This window comes from Vidua chalybeata, chromosome 4, assembly GCF_026979565.1.
Source record: "Vidua chalybeata isolate OUT-0048 chromosome 4, bVidCha1 merged haplotype, whole genome shotgun sequence".
Lineage (NCBI taxonomy): Eukaryota > Metazoa > Chordata > Aves > Passeriformes > Viduidae > Vidua > Vidua chalybeata.
The window spans coordinates 39,567,609-39,594,600 of record NC_071533.1 but is presented as its reverse complement, the minus strand read 5'-3'; the positions used below and the strand labels follow the sequence as shown (position 1 = coordinate 39,594,600).

The following is a 26,992-nucleotide window of genomic DNA, read 5'->3' as shown; positions in this document are numbered from 1 at the left end:
TGAAGGAAGCTGTAGGCACACCTTTGCTTGTTACAATTAACAACAATACAAAAATACCACCGGCTGGACAGGTGCATGTCTACAGTAATTTACCTTCCCTGTAGTAAATTTGTTAAAAGCCTGCCCCAGGTAAGTGAAATCCATAGTTTGTATCTTCAACCAGACAATGATTTGTCAGTACTTAATAACCATAGTTACCTTCCTTGCATTCCTGAAGAGTCTTACTATTCATTCAGTAAGATCAATGGTTGTCTTGCTGTAGGATTATAATTTTAGAGTAGGTGCTTTTTCTAGTTGCAAACTTGTTAACTTTATGCTAAGAATATGACCTACATGTATATGGAGGCTGAGGTTCCCTGACTGGCCCTACCAGTGCAGGTGTATTTGCATATGAAGGTGCTTTATGTCTGTTTGTTGTGTACATTTTGGCAGTTGAATCGCAGCGACAGCGACAGCTCCACGCTAGCCAAGAAGTCTCTCTTTGTGCGAAACGCCACAGAACGACGGAGCCTGAGAGTTAAACGGGTATGTGCTGTGTTACCTGCGTGGTTTAAAATGAAGTTGGGGGACACTGGGAATACCAAATGACATAAAGGATATGCTTTATTTCAAGTATTTCAGCAAAAGGAACCACAAGTACCACAATTCTGTCCTGTAGTTTCATGTTGAAATATCAACATAGTGGTCTTAAGTCCAATGTCAGCTCCCCTCCAACAAAGCCTGTGTTGTTTTAGTCGTGGCTTGAAGCCAGCAGCAAGATGCTGATGCTCAGCATCATGGCATTTCTTGTTGAACTTGAGTTACTGTCAAAGGGATCTGTGTTAAAGAACGTGACACAAGGTGGCCTACGCTGCACGAAAGTCAACACCAGCAATATACATCTTGAGTAAATTTTGGTGAAGATTTCAAGGATTTAGATGCCCTTTTAAAGGGAATTGACGCTCCACCAAAAGTATTCAGGTAGCAAAAAGATTGAAGGACAAGAGAGTAAGATTCTCTGACATGAAATTCATTCTTACATGAATTTAGAGAGTTATATTTTAATCTTAATTGTAACTAGAAAAATTATCCATTGGAAGCCTTGTTACCAGGAAGCAGCATACATTTTGCATAAGAAAGAAAAGTCTGGGATACTGAATAGTCCAAGGTGGCTTCTCCTGCCTGACTTACTTAAGCAAAAAGTCATTGTGAAAGGACAGTAAATAATGTGAAATATGTCGAAGAAGTGCATGTTTACAGAGTTTATAACATTATGTGTTTGGTTAGGCCTTGAAAAAGCAAATATTTACAAAAATAAATAATGTAGTTAACATCTGTGGGGAATTCCGTGTAGCGTTGTGTCTCTCAGCAGTGTCACCCCAGGGATCAGAACAGGTTTTTTGTTTTTAACATTAAATGTATCATTGTGCACTTGGTTGGAGCATTCATTTTTAGCTAGTGACTAAAGAAAAATTCCAGGATAGGTGAATTTTTTTACTTCAGAAAAAAAGACTGGTAAACATGCCCCCCATCCCTCCCCCCACACCCAGAATATTTGAGCTTTTCTGACTGCAGTATGTCAAACTCTCCAGCAGCCTCTCTAGGTATTAATTTTTACTGTTCTGTTTCCCAAACAACTCAGCCTGTTTGCCAGCCCGTCATGCGAAGAGCTGCGCAAGAGTGCCCCGTGCGCACTTCCCTGGACTTGGAGCTGGACCTCCAGGTGTCGCGCACAAGGCAGAATCGTCTGAATGATGAGCTCCAGGCCTTGCGGGACCTCAAACAAAAGCTTGAGGAAGTGAAAGGTAGAGGAGAGGCAGACCTTCCTCTGTGTGTGCTAGAGGATGAACGTTTCCAGAAACTCTTGAAACAAGCTGAAAAACAGGTATGAGCAGCATTCACATATGTGTGAGTAAGTATGCCCCTACCTTTGATATAAATTTGTTAAAGAATTTGCTCAATGATGTTAAAAGGTTTTTACAGAAGATCACATTTAACTAATTATATCTCTGAATTACATAGTGTAAATTGTTTCTTTATTGATTAGTAGTGCAACATTAAACATAGAATTTGAGGTAACATTTTCCTAGTGCCCTCTAAATACTTTGATAAGTCACATTAGAACTCTATTATTTGGAGTAATAGTTATGGTTGGTGTAGTAAAATAGCATTTACTTAAAACTTAATTTAGAATTCTCACATCCCAGCCATGCTTTTACAGACTTGCATGTGCTTTCTGTGCCTCAGCCTCAGTTGCTTTGCAGTCAGAATTTGTAGCCAGAAGATGCTTGTAACAGGAAGAAGGAGGAATTGCTACTACTTAGAGTGATTGGACCATGGAGAAAAGGCAGTGGCTTATTTCTTCATGCAGGACATACTTGTTCTAGTTTTGGCAAAGGAAAGCCAAATTTTGTTCTCTATTTGATGGTCTCTCAAACAGTACAAGTATATATGCACTGCCATAAGGCACTGGGATGCTCCCACATGATTAAAAGACAAGAAACAGGATAGAAGAATGAGATTCAACAGTGAGAAATTGGAACATGGAAAATTCCGACAAGATACATAAATAAGTTAGATGTTGTGGGGTTTTTATTATGTTTTTTGGGAGGATGTTTGGTTTTTTAAATCGTTATGGAGATCATCAACTGGAATAGGGCCCTGGAGAGGTTGTTAGAGCAGTTAAAAATTCAGCCAAGTAAATAAAGTAAAACTAACCCACCCAACCTGCACAATTGGAGGTATTCTAAATCTAACTGGTCAAGACCCTGACTACTCAGCTCTGGCATCATCTACTGTGAACAGGGGGTTGGAGTAGACACTTTCTGGAGCCCCCTTCCCATCCAAGTCAGTCAATGTACATCATTTCAATGAGGGGAGGTTGTGAGTGACTGCCAGGAGGGATCTGTGCTCCTTAGCTCTTTATGTTGATAGAGACTATTGTTTTGATAGGCTATTCAGAGTTGTAAAAATTGAATGTTTTAAGAAGGTGCAGAGGCCCTCCTCATGTGTAAGCAATAGTTGTTGGTTCTGTTATTTCAGTTTTTTAAAAGCTGAATGTCAGTAAGTAGCCTTGTGTAGATGAGGAAAGGATGATCCTAATATTTACATTTACAAAGCTTAGCTTTTTGTTAGGAATGAGGTACTCCACATATAAGTGACAAAATATAAACAAAAACATCACAGGACCAGCAGATGTCAAAAAGCAAACAAGACAGGAATTGCTAACAAAAATACTTGCAACAAAACATATCATTACCTTAAGGTCTAAATATTATTACACCTGTACCATAAACATAGTTCATTTTTGGTTTCCCTTTTCAAAGTGAATGATAAAATTACAGAGAGTCAAAAAGGATGGTCAAGAGAGGAAACAACTTCTATGTATGGAACAGCTAAGTAGCTACAACTGAAGTCCATGCAACCATGAGTGAGGTGGAAGAGAGCAATTAATCATGGTCTTGTATTCTCCAAGAAGTAGAAAATTGAACAGATGGCAAGTTAAATGCAAGCAAACATAGCATGACATTCAGAAACTGTAAAAATATTTTCAATAAAACATTGAGTGCTGCAAGTTTACATAGGTTCAAAAAGTAATCAATTTATGGATTGGCTAAATTCATAGTAGAAAAATGCATGTAATGGCACCACATATTTCAAGAAGTCCTTGACTGATACCTTAGGAAATTAAATTTCTCCCCAGCATGCTCTCCCAGTTCTACATTTATGTTCTGTTGTGTCTTCTGGTCCCTCTTTTGGCATCTATTGTTGGTTATAGTTAGTGCAGTACTAAAACAGTAGCAGAGTTTAGGGTGAACATTGATGAGTGTTCTGAAAAACATTGGACAAAATGGCAGAAGATAGTGCAGTGTTTAAACTTCGTATAGCTGTATTGGTTTTTACCATGTGAATTCATTATATTAATTTGATCCAAGCTTTAACCCATAGAAATAGTAACTTATAGAAAAGAAGCACAGCTAAATTTATGTGGAATTTCATCGTTTTTTTTTTTTTCTAATATTGGATGCAGGATAGAAATTATATTTTCTGAGTATTTAATTTAAAACTACTACCATTCTAAAACTGTTCCCTCTAGAATAGAGTGTGCCTCTGCAACATTTCATATTATGAATCCTTTGGATTTGTGCTTTATTTCAGCTAGCTCTTCCAGGGAAGGGGGTAGGTTTGTCACATTTTGTATGGCTGGTGTCAGTGATCAACACTGTTACACACACTGGTGAGGAAAAAGGGTAATAATACACATTCCTAAAATATATGCAGGCAGTAGCACAGCACTTAAGTCCTCCTTCCCCAGGTAAAAGTCAGAACAATGATCACAGTCGCTCCACCTCTTTGAAGAGTGCTTACAAAGTGTCTAGAAATATTTCTACCCTTAAAATCATTGCAGCCTTCCCCTGTGGAGCAAAACAACCCTGAGAGTGCTGTACTGTGTTGTCAGTGTTTCCCCTTGGGTTAGCAAAACACAGCAGCCTAGAGAACATTGTCATAGATTATTTCTTAGATCCTGCAGGCATTATAATGGCACAGACTAATGCAGCAGCTGGAAACGCTAGAGAAATTGAGAGTCTCAAGTGAAAAATGAAACTGCAGATGTGGGGGATGCTAAAAATCAGTGGGTGCTTGCTAGCACACAGTTAGTTACTCTGCTTGAAGCCAGATCCACAGACTCCATACCTTCCCTCTCATTGCTTCCACACCTTCCTAACTGCAACAAGCATGTAATGCCCACTAATACCTGCAGATCAGAAAGCAGAGATAATTCTGTGCACCAGAAGAATTTTCTCTTGTTTAGATTGGATGTTTGTGAGAAATCATAGTGTTTCAAAGTTTGAGTCTTAAATCCTCATACAAGTAAGTTTTCGGACACCTAGTGTCCTCTGAAGTACTACTGCTGTTTATATCCAAAAAAGACTCCTGTAAATATCTTCTTTATTTCTTTTTAGTACATAATTTATATTGAGGTAATATGTAACTATGTCATTAATTCCAATAAGTTTGTCCTTGTCCCAATGATTTGGTATTTAGCACAGTTAATTTTTCTTTGGATTCAGTTTTTTCTATACAAAACCCATGGAAGAACAAGACAGGAAATAGCATTTCAGCTCTAATTTTGATAGTGTTTCTTCTTTGTCATGTTAAACTAACTTAAGCTTAAGCTAAGCCCAGATAGAGAGATTCCTATCTGACACTTACATTTGGTAGATATGTATCATGAATGAGTGTTTTCAGGTCACTTAAAGAATCTGAGGTCATGCTGTTGCCAGGGTGGGGGGGTACATCACCACAAAATGTGCCAGATTTTGGGACTTATTGAATGCCTGGCCCTTGTATTAGTGTGATTTTCTATATTTTATATAAAGCACTCAAAAAACATACTGTAAATATAAACCTGGTCATGTACATATCTTCTCATATGCATATTACTAGAGACATTGGGGTGAAATCCAGGTTTCTCTTAGAGCATCCTGAAAAAGTTAATGGATTTAAAAATGAAAAAGGAATGGTAATACATGGTAATAGAGAGTATGAAATACAGGTCATCTATGCCCTTAAACCTGAAATGCAGTAATCACAAGAATCTCATGTATAGTTACGGAAAGAATAAAATTAGAAAATTTTGAAATATTGTATGTTTAGTGCTTTGATGGTAAATATTAATTAGGGGAGTTAGTAAAACATATGGCCAGTGACATACGTAAAATTAATTAAGACATTACGAATTGTAGATTGCAAATTTATGTTCACTAACTAATAAAGGAAACAATATTTATAGATTAATTTAATTTTAAAATCATAGCTATTTTGGAGTTGGAGACTGAAGAAGTTAACAGCAGTACAAGCTGACTGGATTTTGAGTGAGTTTTTGAAAGGGTGGTTCTCTTTCATGTAAAACACTTTCATATAGAAACCAGAGTGCGTTTCAACAGACAGAGGGTACCACTATCCTGCTGTGAGCAGCTTTCTTATAACTACCCAGTATGAAACTGATAGTATGGACTAGCTCTTTTGAATTAGTTGGTTTTGTTGTTTAGGAGTCTTCTGGGTTGAATTCAGAACTGGGATGTGAACTTCTAAGTCACAAACTAGCTTTGAATGCTATTTCAGGCTTGCAAACGTATTTTAATTTGAGGTAATGAACAGCATTTTCAAGTCTCTGAAGATCAAAAATGAAAGTCTCTACAACTTCATAGCTGTTTAAGAATGTGAACTGCTTCTATTGAAATTTGATGGCTGATAAAATTCAAAACACAATAAATAACATTTGTCTGACAGCCTCTGCAGTCTAGAAAAGCACTGTCCACACCATGCACCCCACATGTGATGTGGATGACAATGCATTTGTTACAGAACTCACCTGTGTATGAACAGGAATAATTTCTAAGAATTTCAGGTGATTGCCCACCTAAAAAGAGTCACTGTTCAAATTACTGGATATTCAGAAACCCTTGATAAAGTTTTTAAAGCCAAAGCACAGCTATTGATCGCAGTTTTTTTGCTAAAATGGTGGATGACATAGCTGCAGCTGTCCTGTTGATGTTTAGTAAAGACATAAGTAATAGAGCTGGCAGTACTGAGGTACAGAAATTCAGTCACTTACTGTGGCGTATGTAGCTGCTCAGCAGTGCTCACGAAAGACCTTCGATCTCTTGTTACCACTGGTGTTCTGTTCACTTGCCTTGGCTTTTTACACCTCTACAATGCAAATTAAAGAAGTGAGTCTCGTGCAAAATGGGTACTATGTCATGAATAAAGGCACGAAAGTTCATGTTCCATGCTAACATGGTCAACAAAACCTGAAAATATATTTTGAGAGCACACCTACCCTATTTTTTCTGTCAGTCACTTTAGAGTAGGTATAGGCAACTTTCCTGAGAGCTTTTGTCAGGAAATAAAAGTATTTTATATGGGAAGAGAATCGGTGGCTCGCAGTTCTAAAAAGATGCTTGGATAGACATGTGTTCATACAATGTTAGGTATTGTTTAACTACAGCTCTAAGAAATACCAGAATTTACAAAACCTAGTAGCCACCTGTGATGGCACAGAATTTGCTCTATCGATTTTTTAGGAAAAGCCCCATTAGCTTCTTTCACAGCCATGGCTTAGGCTTGTGATGCCAGTCTTTTATCTTGCTGTCCTGTTACACAGGGATTATCATAGATTCATTTAGGCTGGAAAAGACCTTTAATATCATTGAGCCCAACAGTACTGACACTGCCAAGTGTTTTCCTCGACACAGAAGCATCTCTCACTTCTTTGAAACAAGTAGTTGTTCATTATCAGCAAAATACAGTTGTTTTTCTTGGTACAGGCAGAACAGTCAAAAGAAGAGCAGAAACAAGGTTTAAGTGCTGAGAAATTGATGAGGAAAGCTTCTAAGGATGTGTGCCGGCTACGGGAGCAGAGCCAGAAAGTGCCACTGCAGGTGCAGTCATTCAGGTATGGCCTATTCTGCTTTTCATGCTCTTTTTTATGTAGTGAAGTAACATGAACTGTTCCTAGGTATAAACAGACATGCTCTGTAATATTAGTAAAAAGTTCACAAGGCTTTGACTTGTCAGAAACATCACAGATTTCTAGCATGGCTCTAAGTTGGAGTTTCAGAGGGCCAGGCCTTGGTGACCTGCTCATGTGACAGTTCAGAGGTGAAGGAACTGAGTGGAGTGTCACACCCCTGTGTGACATCTGCTGTAGGCAGGCACGTGTGTGACTCTTGCTGTAGCTCACCTCACCCACAGCAGGTTGACAGTGGGCTTTAAGTCATGGGAGCTCTTCCAGTGATGGCAAGGGCCTGAAACAAATCATCACTGAAGGAGAAGCAGGACAGGATACAGCTCATCAGGAAACTCATTAGCCACCACTTGTGCCTTGCTCAAGACTTAGTATTTAAGAAAGATGTTGAATCCCTCCTCTGTTTTGTTTCCCTTGTCTTTTTGGTTGTGAAGCAACCGATTGCTGAAACAATTAATGAAGTGTTCTTGCTTAGCATAAGACAGAATGAACACTATTTATCTTAAACCATAATTCTCACTGGTCTAAATTGCTAAAAGACTGGCCAGTAAGTGACAGGGTTTGCAGCCTGGAGGCTACACTTCTATATAAAAAAGTTATTTTTGGTTTGTTTTGTCAATTACCACACATTTTTAAAGTTTGAATTTTAGATTCCTTTATAGGAAATTTAAGTCAGCTGCTGTGACTTTCTTCTCTTTTTTTTAGCCTTCTTTTGCGGGCAGGTGGAGAAATCCATAAGAAAGCAGGGGCCTGTGAGGCAGCATGTATTGCAAACCATAGCTGTAGGTGATGCAGAATCAAAGCAAGAGAGAAAGGAAAGGGGTTCCTCAGCTAAGATGTGTTACAGCTGAGTTATTTATCTTCAGTTTGAAATTCAGAGCATCCTGAAGATTTCACTTTTTGTGTATGTCTTGAGAAAGGGTTTTGATCAGAGCTGGTCATTTAAGAGTCATCACAGACAGACTGCTGCCTAAGTCTACAAGAACGTGTAATAGTGCCTAAAGCCCCGTTCAGGGTATCAAAAGGCTCTATTCTCCTTTATTTTCTAGTCACCACACAATTAGGAAGAGAAAGCCAATTTAGGTTGATTTTGCTCTCTGAGCTACTGTTTTTCATGGGAGCTCAAGCTTCTCCAGTGCAAAACATGGTTTAGTCTTCTGGATAAATACTTACCTCTGGAGGCTGAATTGTGCATGCCCTGCTAGTTGGACTTGTTACAGTGCTGTGGACTCAGACTAATCACAGAGAGACATTTTTAAAGCTCTCAAGAAGAATGACTCTTCTGAGCTTTAATTTTTAAGCCCCCAGTACTTCTCTTCTGCTTTCTAGTCTGCTGCTAGGCAACCCTGTGTAAACTTGTTATGCTTCAGTAATGTCTCGGTTCATAGGTGACAGAAATGGTAACAGCACAGGGGAAGTAACTGGAGAATGGGTTGACAATTCTGCTTCTCTGAGTCTTGCCCAGACACGACTGTTCCCCCCTTGGCCTTTTCCCATGTCAGGATAAAATGATTTATTTTACCTTCTCAACCCCCTACTGAAAATATCATCATTGAAAATTCAGTGACTGGAACAATATTTCAGTCTTATCATTGCAATTATTAATGAAATACTGGTATTTTTTCTCTTTCAAAATTGGAACTGCTTTTTACATAAATCTGCATAAGAAGGTAATTTTGTCAGAGTGCCACATTTGTTGTAAATAAATTTTCTGTGTATTTTCCAAACCTGTGTTTTAAAGAACTGTGCCCTAATATTAGCAACTCTGCAGCAGATGACACTGGAATCATGCCACAAATGGTAAAAAAATCTCTTGTTTTCTTTTCTAATTTCAGGGAGAAGATAGCATACTTCACAAGAGCAAAGATCAGTATACCAGCCCTTCCAGCTGATGATGTATAATTATGCATTTTCATTGAAGTGTTTTTTCCACTTGTTCATCTCTTTTCAGATGAGCTTTGTAGTTCCAGTGATGTGCTTTCGAAGATCTTCTATTTAACATTCACTATTGATATGTTTATTTGTAAAATATAGCGAACTGAATTGTTGCAAGCTTAAAATATGACAAAAAACCCCAACAAACAGAAAACCAAAGTAGATTAATTTTGGTATACTGATGCTGATTTTGTACAGTTTGTGTGTGTTGCATCTGTGTTTTTATTTTGTAAAGATGGAACAAAGGAACAAAGGCAGTACTGAGCATGTATCCTGTTGAACTGCACTGTGTTGAGAAAATTATGTTCAACAGACAATTATCTTTTCACTATTTTCATGTGAGCAGACTGTGAAAATGGCTGTTCTGCCATGCAATACTTTTGTACAAGAGTGTAACTTTTATAGTTTAAAGTTAACCACAAGCATAAGCTCCTTTCCAAAACATCCAGGCTGCCTCACAACAGCTGCTGATTAGATTCATCATCCACGATGTAATTTTGTTTCTGAAAATAAATTTCTTCTGGTTTTGTTTTTTAATACTTTGTAGGAAGACACAGAGTTCAGAGTTTAGTTTTGTGAATGTACAGTACTTTAACCTGCACTAAAAGGTTTCTTGCATCTGCGGGAGAGTGAGAAAGGCAAGGCAGACAAGTAACCCTAAAAACTTACTTTGAGACTACCAAAAGGGGCAGCTGCTTTCTGAACAGGATGAATCAAATTCATAATACTACCATTGAAATTGGAATAGTTATACCCACTGTGCTCTTAAAACAGAGAGTTTTTCTCTGTTAATTGTTTGCTAATTAGCAGAGAATTAACAGGGGGCTGTCTGATTGCAAGCTAGGAATACATGAAGGACTGTGCCAGGTTTACAGATCTGAAGATGCATCATGAAAGTATTTATACCAGAAAAAAAAATCTCTGACATGCTAACTTAGATAACAGAAGTCCTGTTGGTAAGGTAAACCCTTTTCTGAAAAAGCTCCTTATTAGAAGTCTGCATGAATTTTGGTACAAAAAATAATAATTTTTAAAATACACAATTGACCCTGTATGCAGTTGGGAGTGCACATGTTTAATGAATAGATGTGAACAGCTTGTTTCAAATATGGCTTACATGCTTCTTCCTAGCAGGCTGCTTCATCAGAAGGCAATTTGGATGCCTTCTGTTAGAAGTTCAGAACATTGGATGTAGGTGTTCAAGCAGTCCTGTCTTGGTAAAGCAGTTGAGGTCATCTTCTGTGGATACTGTGTAAGTAGGTGAATATTGCAGAGAACAGAAATAATTCATTTTCTACTTAGTATGTTGCACTCAAATGTATTTCATTCACTGGCTACAGTTTTCTTCCCCAAGCAACAAGCCACATTGCATGAACTTCATCTTTCAGAAATGTTATAATTACTTGCTGAGCAAATGGAAACAATATAACCACAATATGGTAGCAGCTGTCTTAGATTCAAAGTGACAATTCTGTAATGACAGGTCTGTGTAACACCCAAGGGTTTTCTTATGCACAGATACATCAGTTCACTGAAATATAAAGCCAAACATGCTATTTTAAGCAAGATGACTGATTGAACATCCTTTATGAATGCCCCATTTGTTTTTTGTGTCTTGGGTTTGAGATAACATTCATGTTTGAAAGGTCAATTTAAAAAAATCTGGAATTATTTAATGCAGAGGTAAAATGAAGGTTGACAGTTTCAACTTCTCAATTTGATTATATAAGGTATATGTTTGTAGAATGATGTTTAGAGGTCTACTTTATGATTTTTCTTTTATTTATTTACAGTCTTATTTATGTTATGTTTAATATAGTTCAGTTCTGGCCATAAAAGTATTTGTCATTAAGGATGCTATTGTGAAAAATACTTAGACTTGTTTAAATTCTTGCCCAGTTAGCTGGTTTTTCTCAAATGTTGAATAATTTTCCAAAAGAAAGTATTACTGTCTGATTTGTAAGCATAAGGTGAAGTCAAATCTTAAGTATTGCTGGCTTCAGCTTACAAAACTCCTTTAAAAATTAGAGACAGACATATTCATGCTTTTCATTTTCCAGTCTGGTAAAGTTGAACATATTTACAGGCAGCTTTTAACAATTCTGGGTTTGGAGTTCGGGGGTTTTTTACTAATTCAGTGTGTCACACTTGAAGCATTCAATAGAATAAGCTAAAATATTACATACAAATAAACTCCCATCAGTGTAAAGTGATAAATATTACTCTTGAAGTGAAATTTACCCTGCACAGCAGGGTAAATTAGTTGTATTGCCAGGTACCAATGTCAGTGCAGTTGAATATATCAAAACGTAAATATTTCTGGTACAAGAATATTTAGCCAAATGAGCAAAGTTTAGCAGAAATTGTAATAGAACACAAATAATTTTAAGATTATTTTTCTTTTTACTATTGCTATGTTTATACTGTATTAAATATCAAATGCTCAGGACTGAACTAAATATTTAATCAGGTTATATTCTGAATGTGTTTCTGTTCTAATTTTGTCTGCAAGGGTATGCAAGTACATTACATAGATTAACTTGTCTCTGCACTTTTCATGTGTTTCAGTGATTGGAAAATACATTTTTTAACAAAGTTCTTTTCCAGACTAGTGTTTTATTTATTTCTTTTATTGCTCTTCTATCTCTCTATATGGTCTTTGCAGAAACAGATGGCTGCTACAGCTTTGTCAATGTAAAATCATGGCAATTTATAGAAAGTTCACATCAGTCACTGACAGCTGTAAGGATAAGTTACATGGAAAGTAATTCATATACTTGAAGTTAGTTCTTTACATTCATGAAGTAAAAACTGCACCTGCAATGAACATTGTTGAGTCTCCTCCAGACAACAGCTCATTATTGCCCAGAAATACTGGCTTTCCTTAGAGAGAGGGATTGGGCAGGGATAGAGGTGATCGTATTCTCTCACTCTCACGATGGAGAATCTTGCATTACATTACATAATGTCTGAGAACATTTCGTTTACTGTAAATTATACAGGCCCAGCAAACTTCATTTAAGGTTGAACTGCATTCAGTTTTTTTAGTGCATGATGAACTGGTGATACAAACTCTTTCAAAGTTCACCTAACATTTTTTTGTAAAAAATACATAAAGCAGCCCCAGTAGGAGTTCTGCCATTTAAAATATGGTCATGTCTCCATGCAGGCCTAGAGATTAAAAATTTTATACTCACTCCCCCAAGTCATACCACAAAAAACAAAATCTGCCATTGATCAGACTTGGGAGAAATACAGTGGTGGCTTAGATTGCCATAGCTCATCAATTCATGTAATTAAAAGTGGAAGTAAGTAGTGATTAAAGGAACTACTCGGTAAGAAAGAATCCCACCCCTGCTCTTGTAAACAGTAACCTGTCTGCTCAGCAGGTCTTTGTCTCTTACTGTAATGCAAGCAAGATGTCAGAAAACCTGATACCTGCCCGTTTTTAAGTCTTCCATTTCCAGATGCTGATGGGCATCTTGTATATCTGCCATTGGATACTGCTCTTGTAAGTGATGGTCAGGTGATAAACAGATTGCGGAGAGGAGTAGAGATTCCCCTAGAATTAGAATAAATCCACCAAATGGAGCACTGAACAGTACTTCCCCTAATCTGGGCAGAATCTCTGGGATGCTGTCATTCCAAATCTCCTGGATTACAGTGTAAGCAAGGGACAAGGTCTCCAGACATCACCTGGAGTATTCTTCCAAGTAGTAAAAGCTTTTTTTATCTGCTGCACTGTACCCTCCATCTTTAGACAGTCCAAACTAGGACCGGAGATCACAAGGCTCAGAAGTCCTGGTCCATTTTATGTAGCTACTAAAATCATGGAAATCTTGAATTCTAGGAAAGAACAAAAATCTTTACACTGTGTTCCTACATCATTTGCCAGAGTCCCGTGCTTCAAAGCTCTGGTGCATTTATGTCTAAGTTGAGATTTTTCCAGCCTGGTAAGTAGTTACAGGTATCAGTTAAAATCCTTCCTAGCACAGACAACAGAAATCCAGCTAACAGCTGTTAAGCAGCCTGTGTCTGCTTGGCAAGTTCATTTTTTGCAATCACAGAAGCACCAAACCATTGGCTTTTGCAGGCACTGTTCAGCTCAGTTCTTTGTCATACTCTGTCATATAAAAGCACAGGTTAAAACAATGCTCTATGAAGTATGAAATACTTTCCCCCTCCCTCCTGCTTTGTGTTGCCTGGTTCCATGTGCAGCGTTTAGGGGACTGGATGTTGTGTGGTAAAGCAGTGGCAGAATTGTGTGGCCACACCACAGCTGGGCTCACTTTTCATTAGTTTTTGGTTTGTTTTTTTAAGAAAAGCATATACTTGGTTCTCCATCAATCAGCTAAAGCATTACAGCCATTTTGCTGATTTTGGCATCTCACAGTTTGTTTTTAAGTTCTAATATCACATTGATGCATTTCCTCTTAGAACAAAATATACTGGCTGCTTTGTGGCCAGTTAAATGTCATATCTTTAATATCAAATATACAGCAACATGTTCCAAACATGACTGAATGGAACTTAAGGGACCTTAGATAGGATGCATAACGACTCAAGACCTGTGTCAGAGGAAGATAGGTTTTTAAAGCAGCATTTCTGGTTTTTAAAGCAGCAATTCTCAGCCTATTTTTGGTGCATAAAGTATTCAGGTGCCAGAAACACTTAGAATAACTTGTATGGGCAGTTTAATGTGGCAGACTGGAAAAACACAGCTTGCTGGATCAAAGCACCCACACCATCACACCCCATGCACAAAAAGACAGTTGCAAAGCTTGCTACAATTTCAGAAACCTGCTATTTCCAAATACACAGAAAAAACATTTGATGCAATGCAGGTATTCAGACTGTTTAGGATAGGAAATCTCCTCTAAGTTCATATGTCACTGCATCAGTCAAGTGGAAAATTGCAACAGGGACTCAAACTTTGGGGCTTATTTCACTGGTTACATAAAAAAGGAAGCACATTTTGGTTAAAATCCAAGCTGTAAGACAAAATGCATATTCATTTTCAGGATTTTACAGTGTAGTTAAGAAAGCAAAAGCACCTTTTCTTTGCAGTCTGTGAACACTTCAGCATTTTGCTGTGAAACAGTTTTAAGCAGTTCCACAGATGAGAAAACACACCACCTTCCAGTACCAGTTTATGGCGAAAACAGACATAAATTTAGGAAATCAGCTGGATAACAAAGAGTCCTTTGAATTACTACCGGAACAAGCTTCTGGCTTGCACTAGGGTTTGGAAAAGTTAGGGCAGTATTGCTGTACTGCTTAAAACCTCCCATTTTAAGGCCTTGTTTCAGTTTCCAAGCATTGACACTGATCCTGCTGTTCTGCTACTGCATAATGGACTGAAGATGGATGGACATCGGTAGAACAGACTGTGCAATTAAGTAGGGATCCTCCTAATATAAGACAAAATCCAGCAAGCCAGCCAACAAACAATGCTTCCCCAAAATCCCACCTGGGAACAATATCTGGTATATTCTCATCCCAAAATTCCTGGACTGTGGAATGGGCAACCCAGGAAACTGGGACAATAGCTGTAATCCCCGATATCCAGAAGAGCATTCCTCCAAACAGCAACAACCGTTTCTTTTGTTCCTGTTGTCTTTCACCAATTTTCAAACAGTCCAACCCAAATCCTGAGAGCAAAAGGCCCAAAAGCCCTGATCCATTGGAAAAAACCATCAAAATCCTAGAAATCCTGAGCTCTGGAGGCAAAGCTAGGAAAGAATCAAAGTCCTTGCATTGCATTCCGCCTTCTTCCTGGACAACACAAGCTTGCCAGAGTCCCATGGTCCAGATCTCCAGTTCATTTAGTTCCAAGTTAAGGTTTTTCCACTGGGGTAGGTAGGTGGTGAGACAGGACAGGACCCATCCCAACAGAGACACCAATATGCCACTTAATTGCATCACTGGTTGATAGACCAAGGCCATTGTAAGAGCAGAGTCCTGAAAGCTTGAGGAGCAAGGTCTCCCCAGCACTTCTGTACCAACTGCTACCTTGAGTGATGGTGGAAGCTGTGATGATTTTAGGTCTCTGCTGCCCCAAATATAAGTCCTTGTTATTAACCCTTTGCAAGCTCTGAAACACTTTTTTGTTCTTCGCGAATATAAAGTTTCACATAAAGGACGAAGGACTTCACTAAACCATGAGTTAGGCTTTCCGATAAGGATTTGATCTGTTACCTTCCAATTTGCTTGGTAAAATTATATCCCAATGCCTGATGATTACAAGCCTGAGGATGAACAAAGAGGGCTCTATGACCCCTCACCCTAAAACACAACAGAAATCTTTGTGCTTCAATACGGATTAATTAGATTTTAAGTGGTGATAAAAAGGCAGCTCTGTGTGCAACAGGACTTCATTGTAATAGCTAAATTTGAGATTTCAGGGATGTAAATCAAGGCCTTGTAAAGAAAGGTAGCCTGTTTGCCTATAATCTTTATTCTTAGGCTTCCTTAACATACATAATGGCTTATCTTCCACTGCCCTGTTTTATGTACCCAGCACTGTAAAAGACACTTTGTAAAAGATCCTTATGTTTCACATTTTCTACATTCATTTCTTTTAAAATGGGCTTTGTTTTGACAGACTTAAGGGGAAAAGGAGACGGGTATGGTGAAAGTACCGTAGAAAATGAAATCCTAGACATCCTCTCCACAATAATGAACCCAGGCAGATCGTCAGCCAGCGTAAACTTTACCTGCCCCAGGACTTCAGCAACACCACGGTAGCAGCTTACACCAGCTCAGTGTCCCCTTTCCTAAAGCCCATGTCCCAGATGGCACACAGAGTATTCACTTAGAATCTAACAACATTTGGCACTCAATGCTTCCAGGGCCAGGAATGCCTAGGACACCTTGCTGATCAAAGCAAGATACCATTTATGCAATTACCCCATTAGGAAACCCTGCTTTTTCCTGCTCTCATGTCAGCTAACCTTGTGCTTTTCTACAGGGTCAGAAGGAGAACATCTGTTTGCTGTTTCCCTTCCCACGTGTAACAACAGCACAGCCTGTCTGGGAAGCTGAGCAGCATGAACACATCCACATGAGTATGACCCAACAATGCTTTCCAGACTTTCTTTATTTCATTTCCTAGATGTGATAATTTATTTATCTGTGTATTTTAATTCTCAGTTGCTCAAAATGGGTAATGTGATGGGAAAACCTAACACTGATTTTGAAGGTTTCCAAAATCCTGAATCATTATCATGGATATCATTAAGGGTATCATTAAGAACTGCCACTGTGAAATGATCTCTTCTTCCTCATTTTTATAGAGAGTTTTAAATTCAAACTCTTGGTTTTTTCCTGTCACAAGCTGTGAAGAACCAACAAAAAAAACCCCAGAAAGATGATCCATCTCCCTTTTTCTTTTGTACCAACCCATTAGTTCAACAGCTTATACTTGATCCAAAAATTACTATGCACAAGACCAGAAATCACCAAGGATATAACTGACAACACTGGGAACAAAGTGTTGCAAGCTAGCCTGTAACTTTGGCCATCCACATGGCAAAAGAAAAATAAGACAGATCAATCCTGCATTCATTCATTCATTCATTCATTCATTCATTCATTCATTCATTCATTCATTCTCCAGACTGTATTTTCATATTTGGCAGTGTCGTTTCTGTCCCTCTTTTCTGTTCAGAGCAGGAATGCTAGTTCTGGAAATCCTTGTGACTTTAAATGAGAACCTCCATAACACCCTTTGAATAATTTTTAAGATAAACAACCATGATTTAGGAGTGATTCTGCTCCTTCAGGGGCTACATGCTTATCTGACTTTAAAAATCACAGTTACTGAAAGACTATTATGGAAGCCTGTTGTGCTTCTCCTGACTCTGAACATCTAGTATTTTCTTCTCTGCTCTTAATTCCAACAGTCAATATAGTCTGAGAGCACAGCATCCAGTCTCTGAAGTCCATCCATTCTGCAAATGTTGACTACAACAGGCACAGTATACCAGCCTTTAAATTATTAGTAAAATCTGCCAATTTAGTTTTGCAACTTACTATTAACAAATGCACTAACTTAGAGCAGGAAAAGCTTCCTTACGTTATTCTGGATAAGATTATATGCAATTCTTGTTCTTTTGGAGGAGAGGAGAAGGTAACACTTGCCTTGGCACTAGGATAGTAAAAAGGTCTGAAATGCTTTTACTTGGGATTTACTGATCTTACGAAAAACCACAGCTGAACTATGTACATTCTTAGGTCAGTCACTGTCTTAGTCTTATCACCCTTGTCCATCTTTCACACTTTTCTTCCCCACTGTTGCTTCTTTTCTTTACAGATAAAAATGTCTATTCTCAGAATAATTGCATTTGGTGGAGTTGTTCCTACACAGAAGGTGACGTGTCAGAGTTACTACAAAGCCTAAAGAGCTAGAATTGGGCTCCCATCAGTTTCTGTCCTACTGCTCAGAACAAATGGAAACGTAAGCCCAGGATTTACAGTTACAATGCCATGACATCAAACATCTGCCAGCATCAGCACAGCCTGAAACAACAGATCATCTCAGGGGGTTTCAGTGGAGATGGCCACTGAAAGATGGCTCCCAGGCCAGCAGGTCAGGAAAGTGCCTGCCAGGAACTTCAGCAGCAGAGTCCAATGCACCAGACAGCTGCTCCAGGACAACTCTGTCCCTGCTCCCCTTGTCAGCCTCTGCAGCAAGCACTGTGCTTGTGCAACACAGGCTTGTCAAGAAGAAAAGGAAGAGCAGGTACAGCTATCACTGACCAGTGTGCTTTCAGCTAAGGAAGGCGAGGATGGATTTAGAGGGAGTTTTGACCGGGTTTAGAGCATTTATTCCCCATTCCTTTTTCTGTATTCACTTTGAAGTCTGAGGTATGCAACATACAGGGATACTAGCCTACAGAGGCCTATGCAGGTAAAATAACGCCTGTGAAGAATATAGCACAAGTCATGATTGGGTTCATACAGGTTCAGCAATACTTTTCAACTACTGGAGATCACATCATTCATTCAAACTAGCTTCAAGCATCAGTTTGCAAATTGATTTTGACTAGACTAAAGCAGAATCAGAGTGGTCAGCGTGCATATCATTTTCTGTAGTTAAGTGCACTAAATTTTTACTTCCCATGAAACCATTTCAGGCTGAACGCAAGGATTCTGAATCTCACTGCATGTGATACATATTCACTTTAAAAGCTACATTAATCGTTCTGGGAACCTCCATGGCCAGGGATAGATACACTAATACTTTACCCCCTGCAAAGAGTAGTAGATAATTGTTGTTTTTACACAGCTCTGGAGCCCACACAATTATCCCAATGTTTAATGGTCAGCATAAGTGAAAAGAAATATGAGGTTTACCACTTTGTAATCTCATTAGGCAATTTAAGCCCCCAAAAGTAGAATTATGAGACTTGCTCTTTCCTACACTTTCAGTTCCTTTGTAAAGCATGTTCATGTTGTGGGCTTGTTTATTCTCCTCTAGTGGTCCAAAAAGTGTGTTCATCTGAAGTACAATTGTCCCTAGCAGCATTGCCCAGACACTGCTGTTTTGCTAATTTGAAGACAGTCCTGGAGTTCCCTAATTTTGTTGTTGTTGCTTGTGTAAATATCAAGTATTGTTGCCCTGTTCTTTTAAAAGTTTTAAAGTTCTTCTAAAAGTTTTCTATGCCTTCTGAGGTTTAAATATTTCTACTACAGTTTCTCATGCATGTTCATGTAAATAATGATTGTTTTACGTTCTTCTTTGTGGGAAGAGAGAATTGATAAACTGTTAGTTTAACCAGTGTGGTTGGAGAGGTAACAATTTAATCCTCCAATCTACTGTCACTTTTAGAATTCTATATATTGCAGAGTCAGACATAAACTTCCTCTTTTTTCCCCTCTTTTACATCTAGCATGAATGTGTAAGTTATTTCGTGTCATAGTACAACAAAGTTTTTTCTTGAATCATTCACAGGTCTCTCAATTTTAGATTCCCATCTTATAGACATATATGCAAAAGATGGAAATAAGAGCTAGTGTATAGATTTTCTATGGCAGAATCTCAGTTACAGCCAGTAAAACAGCTGCTGTCAGAAGTCGGCAATGTAGTGTCTTCAGCATCTTACTACAAGGGACTTAATTCATTCAGCTTGGCAGTCTTTTGCTTTTCACCTTATTACTTGAACTGGAAGTCATGGGACTTAACATTTCCTTACCCAGTAGGAATCCATTTCTTTGTGAAGCTAGAGCATCTTTTGGGTTTGCACAGTCAATGTGCTCTTCAGTGAAACCACAGAAACACCAAGCAAAGAACACAACCCATACTGCTATCCATATGGACTTACTCTAGTCTGCATTTTAAGTGAGATTTGACAAAAATTATTATTTGTATTGATAGAGCTTAAGGTTTCAGGATGCTTCAGAGAGCATCACAGTACAGAAGTCAACTTCTCCCTGAGTATGTATCTGTGTGTCTCCAAATCTTGAGAGTCATAAACTTCACAAGAGAGTGACAGCAGGTACCTTTTGACCTCCTAATGATGTGGACTAATCTAAATTTTATTTATTTATTCCTAAAGTTAGTATGGTGGTTCTTCTGTTTGAGTTCCTCTGTTCCTTCATTGGAATTACAGTACCAAGTTAGACACAGCCTCACAAAGAGCTGGAAGGGTAAATGCAGTAATGTGAGAAGTTTAGTGAATCAAAGCAACACAATGTCCACTAGTACTCCCCACTCCAATGTATGAGTGGCACTTGTTATACTTCTTCTTGAACCCTAGTGCAATCTACAACAGCAACCTTTAATTATGGGCACTTAGAAGCCACTATGAAAGCAGGTAAGAGGCAATATAGAGAGGGGTATGTCAGTTATGAAGATAATGACAATTTCCATCTTGAAAAGGGAAAAGAGCATAACTTTAAACACACACAGTTAGCTCATGGTGTCATTACACTTCCACTAAAAACCAAACTCAATATTTAGAGGTGATGATTTATAAGATCACATTCTTTGTTTCTGTATTACATCTGAAAACGCTGCCACTCAGTGAATGCTAGGACACTGCTAGAGCAAAGTCATAAATCCAAACAAATGAATATTTCGTGGAGAAGTTAGAGCAGAATGGGACAGTCCAGCAGGGACAATTATCACAAAGACCACAACACTTCTGATCCACCCCCACCAGTGCAGGCAGCAAGGACACCCCAGCAGTGCAGCCCCTGCAGATGGTTCCACACTGCCAGGGCCAGCACAGGGCCAGCTGGGCAGAGCTGGGCACAGCAGGAGAAGGTGAGGACTCAGCACCTTCAGGAGAGCCAGGAAGGGGCTGCAAAACCCTCTCAAGTGGGAAAAGGGTACAGCCATCACTGTCCTGGTTTCAAAAGGGCATATTCCCTTCTTTTCAGTATTGCAGGGACTTCCCAAGCCTGCATACCTTCCCTCTTCAAACACTGGTTGTAATTCATTAAGCAACTTTAGCAAGAGCCTGTTATGCATCAAAAGAAATGTACTTCTGTGATTGAAAGACCTTGCTAACAGTTTCACTTCTGTAAGATCAATCAAAAGCTTGAAATAGGATGTCATGTAGAACTAATGGTAGTTGCACAAAATCTAGAAGGGAAAGGCACTGAAAGAGTCAAGCATAGCAATATGAAACTGCTGATTTCTGCTTTAGGGACTTATTCAAAACATTGAAATGAGAGAGGGTAGATTTGCCATCATTACACTGGAAGAATAAAGAATGCTTTAAGGCTCAGTACTTCAACCTTTGCGAAACTTTTCCATCACCATCCCAATCCAGACTCCAAAGTGAGGGTTGACTGGGTTAGAAAATTAGCCTTATTCTTCAGGGAATTATTTTAGATATACTGTCAATATAGGAAATTACTGTAAGTATGAAAACTCATGTCAGTTGAGCAGTGATTGGAATATGATTTCCTTGAATGGTGGAAGTCTAAGAAACTAATTTCTGAGCTGTGAAATGTATGGGCTTATTTATCACCATGCATCCCTCATTGGGAGATTCTGGTTTAATAGAGTGTTACAGATATATATTTCTATAATGCTTTTCATTTCACATCTGCAGGCAATTATTATAATAAGCTTTCTCTCATTCTTTAAGATATGTTTCTTATTATCAGTAAACTTATGAGAAATTACTTATAGTTCCCACTTGAATTTACATAAGAATTGTTATTGCATGACAACTGGGATTACAAAGGTGATACAGACTTGCTAACCATAAATTAGAAAACTGCACACACCTTTTAACAGCAATCTAGCCAGAATGTAACAAACTGTAAGTCAAGGAAGTGTGGGGCACCTACAGCATTTTGCTCATCTGCCATATTGAGATTTGAGGGGAAGGGAGGAAAGAATCTGAACAAATTTATGTTTGCTTGAAATATAACTATTCCTTACATTCTAGTGGATTAAATTGATTTTGTTCTTTACCTTTTAAGGTTCAGAGAGCTAGGAAATGCAGAAAGGGAAGATCTTCCCTAGCAAGGAATTGTTCTCTCTCACATTGCAATATCTTTTCAGTTAAAAAAAAAAAACAAAAACACACCAAAAACCAACTCCAAAAAATCAACCAACCAAAAAAAACCCCAACAACAAACCAGCTTTTCTTCCCTTTCTTCCCTCACAGGATTTCATTAGAATTTATATATCCCCTCAGTAATGAAATCTATCTAAGTAAACCTATTGTTTAAAGAGTCCATGACATCCTGTCATTAACAAATTAAAGCACTAACATTTTCAGTATTGGTTAAAGCTTAAATATACACTTTACTGTTGTTCTCTGCCACATTCATCCTTACCCCCTTCTCTCTACTCCCTCCCACCTTCCCTACTTTACATCAAGAAAAGCTGAAAGGCCACTATCTCTTCAGGTTCCTTCTGCAGGGCGGTGAGGAGAGAGTCAAGTCAAGGTACCCATGGCTACTCTGGTGGAAAGAATGGAGACATGGAAGGAGGGAAGGCAGGACAGCAGGTTCCTCCTTTCAGTTCAACAATTGCAGCCACCCAGAAGCGCCCTCAAACACTGCCCACAGAGGTGAAAGGGGTGATGCACAGAATCCACCTGCAGGTGTAATGCCCCATGTACTGCAAAACCGGGTATAGCTGAGACAAGCAAGAGTGCAGGAGTTCCAATGAATGCTGCATGGGTAGATTGAGACAATGTCTGCCCACATTTCATATCAGCCCAGAGAGAGAGAAATCATGGAGACTGCTAATATCATGCCTCTGCAATGGTTATGGGATAGTTGTTTCTACTTTTACTAATTGATGATGATTGTATCTTGGAAAGGTCCTAAGCATCTGCTGCAAAATATCACACATTTTCCAAACATGTTTGCATAGAGGTGAAGGCTACTTCCATCCAGGGACTGAAACATTTAAACAGAGAATGCTTCATCCTAAATGAAAGTCAGTGAAGAAGTTTAGGTTCCGACTCCAGGAAAACAATTATGAAGATGATTAAAATTTGCACTCCCCAATATGAAGATAACCTGTGTTCACCTGAGCAGGCATTGCTTTTGATTCTTTGGCCTATCACAAGACTCTACTTTAAATTTACATGGTACTTTACTGAGAAAGTGACTTTTTTGAAATATACTCAAGTTTTTGTATTATTTGTACAAAATTCCATGTAGAAGAAGGAAGTAGCTGCATGAGTTAAAGGACTGTACAAAGACATGTTACTGAGCTTGGTATACACCTGCAAAGCTACATTCACTCATACAAGAACAGCAGTACTACGCTAGGACAAGCCAAAACTTTATCTAGCCCAGCAGGAAAAGATGATAAAAACATGGTAAGGATAGATTGCTGTTGTTTCCATCCTACAGTGTAAAAATCTCTGAGTCTGGAATTTAAATCTAACATTAGGACAGAAGTTTCGTTAAAATCTTCCCTGGAGTTGAAAATATTGTGAACAACACCATCTTGTTGGTATATTGGCATTTTGATGTCCGGATTTTGGCATCTACATTTTGGCAACAAGACTCTAGCCCTAAAAATAAAATGGAAAAAAGTGAATCATCTCTACAGTGATCTGCTTGAAATCTAGTATCTTTCACTGTAAGATATGATCTAAATATCACTTTTTTTTTTTCTTAATGGAAGGATACACTCCCAAGTGAACGTACAAATGAGTTTCCTATAATATTCTGCCAGATGCACAGATGGCATGAGATGAGGAAAGTGCTCCTTGCATCAAGTGTGTGATGATTTTCATAAAGTACAGGTTCAGTGGATAGGAGCAATACATCTGTACTCATTTAAAACCCCTTTATACTACAGCATATTAGCATGCTTCTCTTTATCTAATTATCACTTCTCCACAGGACAATGATCACAGAATTTTCTGCTATTGCAGTAAATGGAAAAATGGGGCATTATATCCTTCCAAGAGTGCAAGTGAATTTCACTATCTGACCCATACATCCAGTTATACAGATTGTAACCCACAGGAACACCATTGACAGCAGGTTGCTGCAATGCTTTTAACCAGGGGAGTTTCTCCAAAAAGTAAATTTTTGGAGAAACTCCCCTGATTAAAAAGTAACTTGAAAAAAGCTTCCATACAAATTCAAAGAATCAGTAAAAATAACTTTTGTCCATCTCTGTCTTATAAGACAAAATGTAGCAAATGACAACTAATAGACAGTTACTTAGCTTTCCTTTAAAAAAAATAAAATCTCTGCTGACAGAATAAATGCAGCCTTCCTAATAAACCTGTTCTAATGAAGCACTGGATTATGGATTGTATTTCCTAAGGCCATGTTCATGTTCTCACATTTGGTCCTCCTTTTGTAAGCAACACTGAGACTTAGAGGGATGTGCACTGTCAGAAGGATGGGCACTGTCTGCTCTCTTACAAACAACTTTCCTCTTGTTGCAATCTCTTAAAGGAAGTAGCATTTTTTGGTTGTTGTCATCATTAAATCATATTCAGTTTATGATTTGCTATAATTTTTAATTCTGGTCTAATATTCACATTTCTTGCAGCACACATGCATCCTCTGATGATGTTGATAAGATAAAGCCCTTTCCCAGCTCCTAGCAGATGTATGGAAGATGGGGATCATTACCCTTCCTCTACTCCCTGCTAGTATCCCTCCATGTACCATGACAGAAAAGCCTTTGTCTCTCACCTCTGCAAGTGGCCCTGCTTTTAGAAATGTTCGCTGAACTCATTACTGAACTCTTACTTCATCTCCACAAATGCCAGCCTTTTTGAAATTTCTGAATCAGAATTAAACTATGTCCAAATTGTGAAAAACTGGAAATGAGGTTGGTTGAAGAAAGGACCAGAAAAAGATATAGCCTGGGAACATCTGATTAAAGATCTGGAGCCGAGTTCCTAGATACTGTGAGGCATAGTGCATATAAGAAAAGATGTGTCTGTATGTAGCTGTGGCACTTTTCCCCACTTAATAAAAGAGTAGTCACATCTCTTTGATTATTTTCTAGAGCATAGAAAACCTTAATGTGCAAATGATTTCACAGAACATTTACCTTCAATGTGGTCACATTGTGTTCCACAAAATACAGCAAATAAACTTCTCAGGCTTGTACAGGAGGTTTTACCTCCAGCCAATCTGGGGTAGCCCAAGCTGCAAAGCCAGGAATCTTCACAGGGCTGAGGAGAGCAGTTGCAATGAAGAGGAGGGAGCAGTTCTTATCAGAGTACAGCAATCGTGCTGCACCACAGCCCTGAACTCCCAATGCAACAGGATCTTTTGACACACGGCTGACTACAAAGCTACATGTTTGGTGCAAGACCAGAAGTGGGCCATGGAAAATTTTTCATGTTCCCATGGCAAAAAGATAACAAAAACCCTGTCTCCTTTGTCTTTTGTATGATTTAGCTTTCTATCAGAGAACAGCAGGACTGAAAATACACTGATAGAGCCTGCTAAGTGACCTAAACAGACAAAGATCTTTGAGTGTGATTGAAGATACTCAAGTTTCAGTAGATGGATCTACAGCGTCAGGTACTGCAGCACAGCCTGGGACTGCCACAGTCCCCACTGCCAGTTGGAACAGGAATTAAAGGCAGAAATGAATGACTCTTGCAAATGAAACAGAAGCAACAAATGCATAATTTGGGAGTTCCCAACAGCTTAGGGAAGAAGCAATAACTGATAGAAAGCTAAGAGCTGCTGAGAGCAGCCTAACATTTCATCAGTAAAGGAAGATTTAGAGTCAGCTGGGCAAACTGGGACAAGAAACTGTCTTTGGGAATGTGCCTCACAGAAATGCTGCAAACTAAAGTATAAAAAACATCTTTGAAATGCTATGTATATGAAGCATTAGACAATTAATATAGAAAACTTCAGAGCATAAGCATCTGAAACAGATAAAAACCTAATTTATAGAGACATATCTAGGGCCCTGGAGGCAAAAAAATAAAATAATTTAGATCATAAAGCAAAGAAACACTGGTGCTAGAATTTGGTATGAGAAGCAGTTAAGGGAGGGGGTTGTCACAGGATTAATAATACAGCTTATATCTACATACATCTTGAACTTCCTTTGACTACCTTGCTTTACTTTGATTTTAAATGGAGGCCAAGGGTGTGGGTTGGAGAATCAAGAGCTCAAGAGTTTCAACTGAAAACACATTGACAGCCCTAAGCATTAAGAAAAGTCTTCTGTTACCCAGACACACACAGGGCCAAATCCAAGAAGGAGCATTAAGAGCACACATTACAGCCATACACCAAAGCTCTGCTTAGCCAGTATCCTATTTCTGTCAGGGACTGGCAGAACAACAGGGTAAGGAGATAATGCTGTATCATACCCTCAATACCTTTTCCAGCTTTCACATAAATGCAGGTCAGGGGCTTCCTAAGTCTAGAGGTTGTGTCTTTGCATTTAATGGCTTGCTCATCAATTGTCCAAGCACTTACTGAAATTACGATTAACTACAAAAAAAATTATCTCAGGCCAACATTACAAAAAACTCTTGCCTGTATAAGTCTTAGTGAATGGTGAAAGATGGTCTCTTCCCCCTCTTTTAAAATCAGCACCTAAATAAGTTTTTCTGCTTGTTTCCCTCTGAGGGACTAAAATATATTAGACAACAAGAGACAATAGGAGGGCTTTCTAGTTCAGATATCCTAGCAAGACTATTCAAGCTTTCACAAAACTAGCCAGAAATATATATTTAAATAATGCCCACAGAAATTAAACATTTAAATATAAACAAGCATATTCCTTCTGGTATTTCATTTATTAAAAAGGAAAATATGCAAAGTTGTTCCAAATTTCCTTTTCAGAAACTGAATGCTGTTTCCACTAGTCTTATCTATCCTTGAAGCATGTAACTTCCAAACTCTTTCTTGATGTTCTGAACAGTGCTTTGTTTTATAATGTGCAAAGTAAACACTAATACCCCTCCAGACAAAAAAGACAGACTTACTGCTTCTATCAAAGTGACAAGACACTCAAAAGTAGCATAAAGTTATTGTATAATAGAAATCAGAACCATAAAGTCAAGTCAGTCATAATCCATGGGGGAAAAAAAATATATATAGGTAAATAAATAAAAGCAT

General features: G+C 38.4%; 2 protein-coding genes and 1 pseudogene across 2 annotated transcripts in view; 1 reads left to right on the top strand and 2 right to left on the bottom strand.

Moving 5' to 3' along the window:
* The window catches only part of WWC2 (WW and C2 domain containing 2), a 94,951-nt gene extending 82,908 nt beyond the window's left edge, over positions 1 to 12,043 (top strand). The window contains exons 20-23 of the mRNA XM_053940894.1: positions 433 to 525; positions 1,622 to 1,864; positions 7,311 to 7,438; positions 9,346 to 12,043. Coding sequence (XP_053796869.1) covers positions 433 to 525; positions 1,622 to 1,864; positions 7,311 to 7,438; positions 9,346 to 9,412 — 531 coding nt within the window. The 3' untranslated portion in view covers positions 9,413 to 12,043. The remainder of the gene's footprint in view (positions 1 to 432; positions 526 to 1,621; positions 1,865 to 7,310; positions 7,439 to 9,345) is intronic.
* An 824-nt stretch (positions 12,044 to 12,867) lies between these two features.
* Positions 12,868 to 13,497, bottom strand: LOC128787472 (claudin-22-like; annotated as a pseudogene).
* A 1,240-nt stretch (positions 13,498 to 14,737) lies between these two features.
* LOC128787279 (claudin-22-like) lies at positions 14,738 to 15,391 on the bottom strand. The gene has a single exon (XM_053941315.1). The coding sequence runs from the start codon at positions 15,389 to 15,391 to the stop codon at positions 14,738 to 14,740; it is 654 nt and encodes a 217-aa protein (XP_053797290.1).
* Positions 15,392 to 26,992: the final 11,601 nt, after the last annotated feature.

Excerpts from the sequence above, each read along its gene's own strand:
- LOC128787279 (XM_053941315.1), bottom strand. The coding sequence starts at position 15,391 with ATGGCCTTGGTCTATCAACCAGTGATGCAATTAAGTGGCATATTGGTG.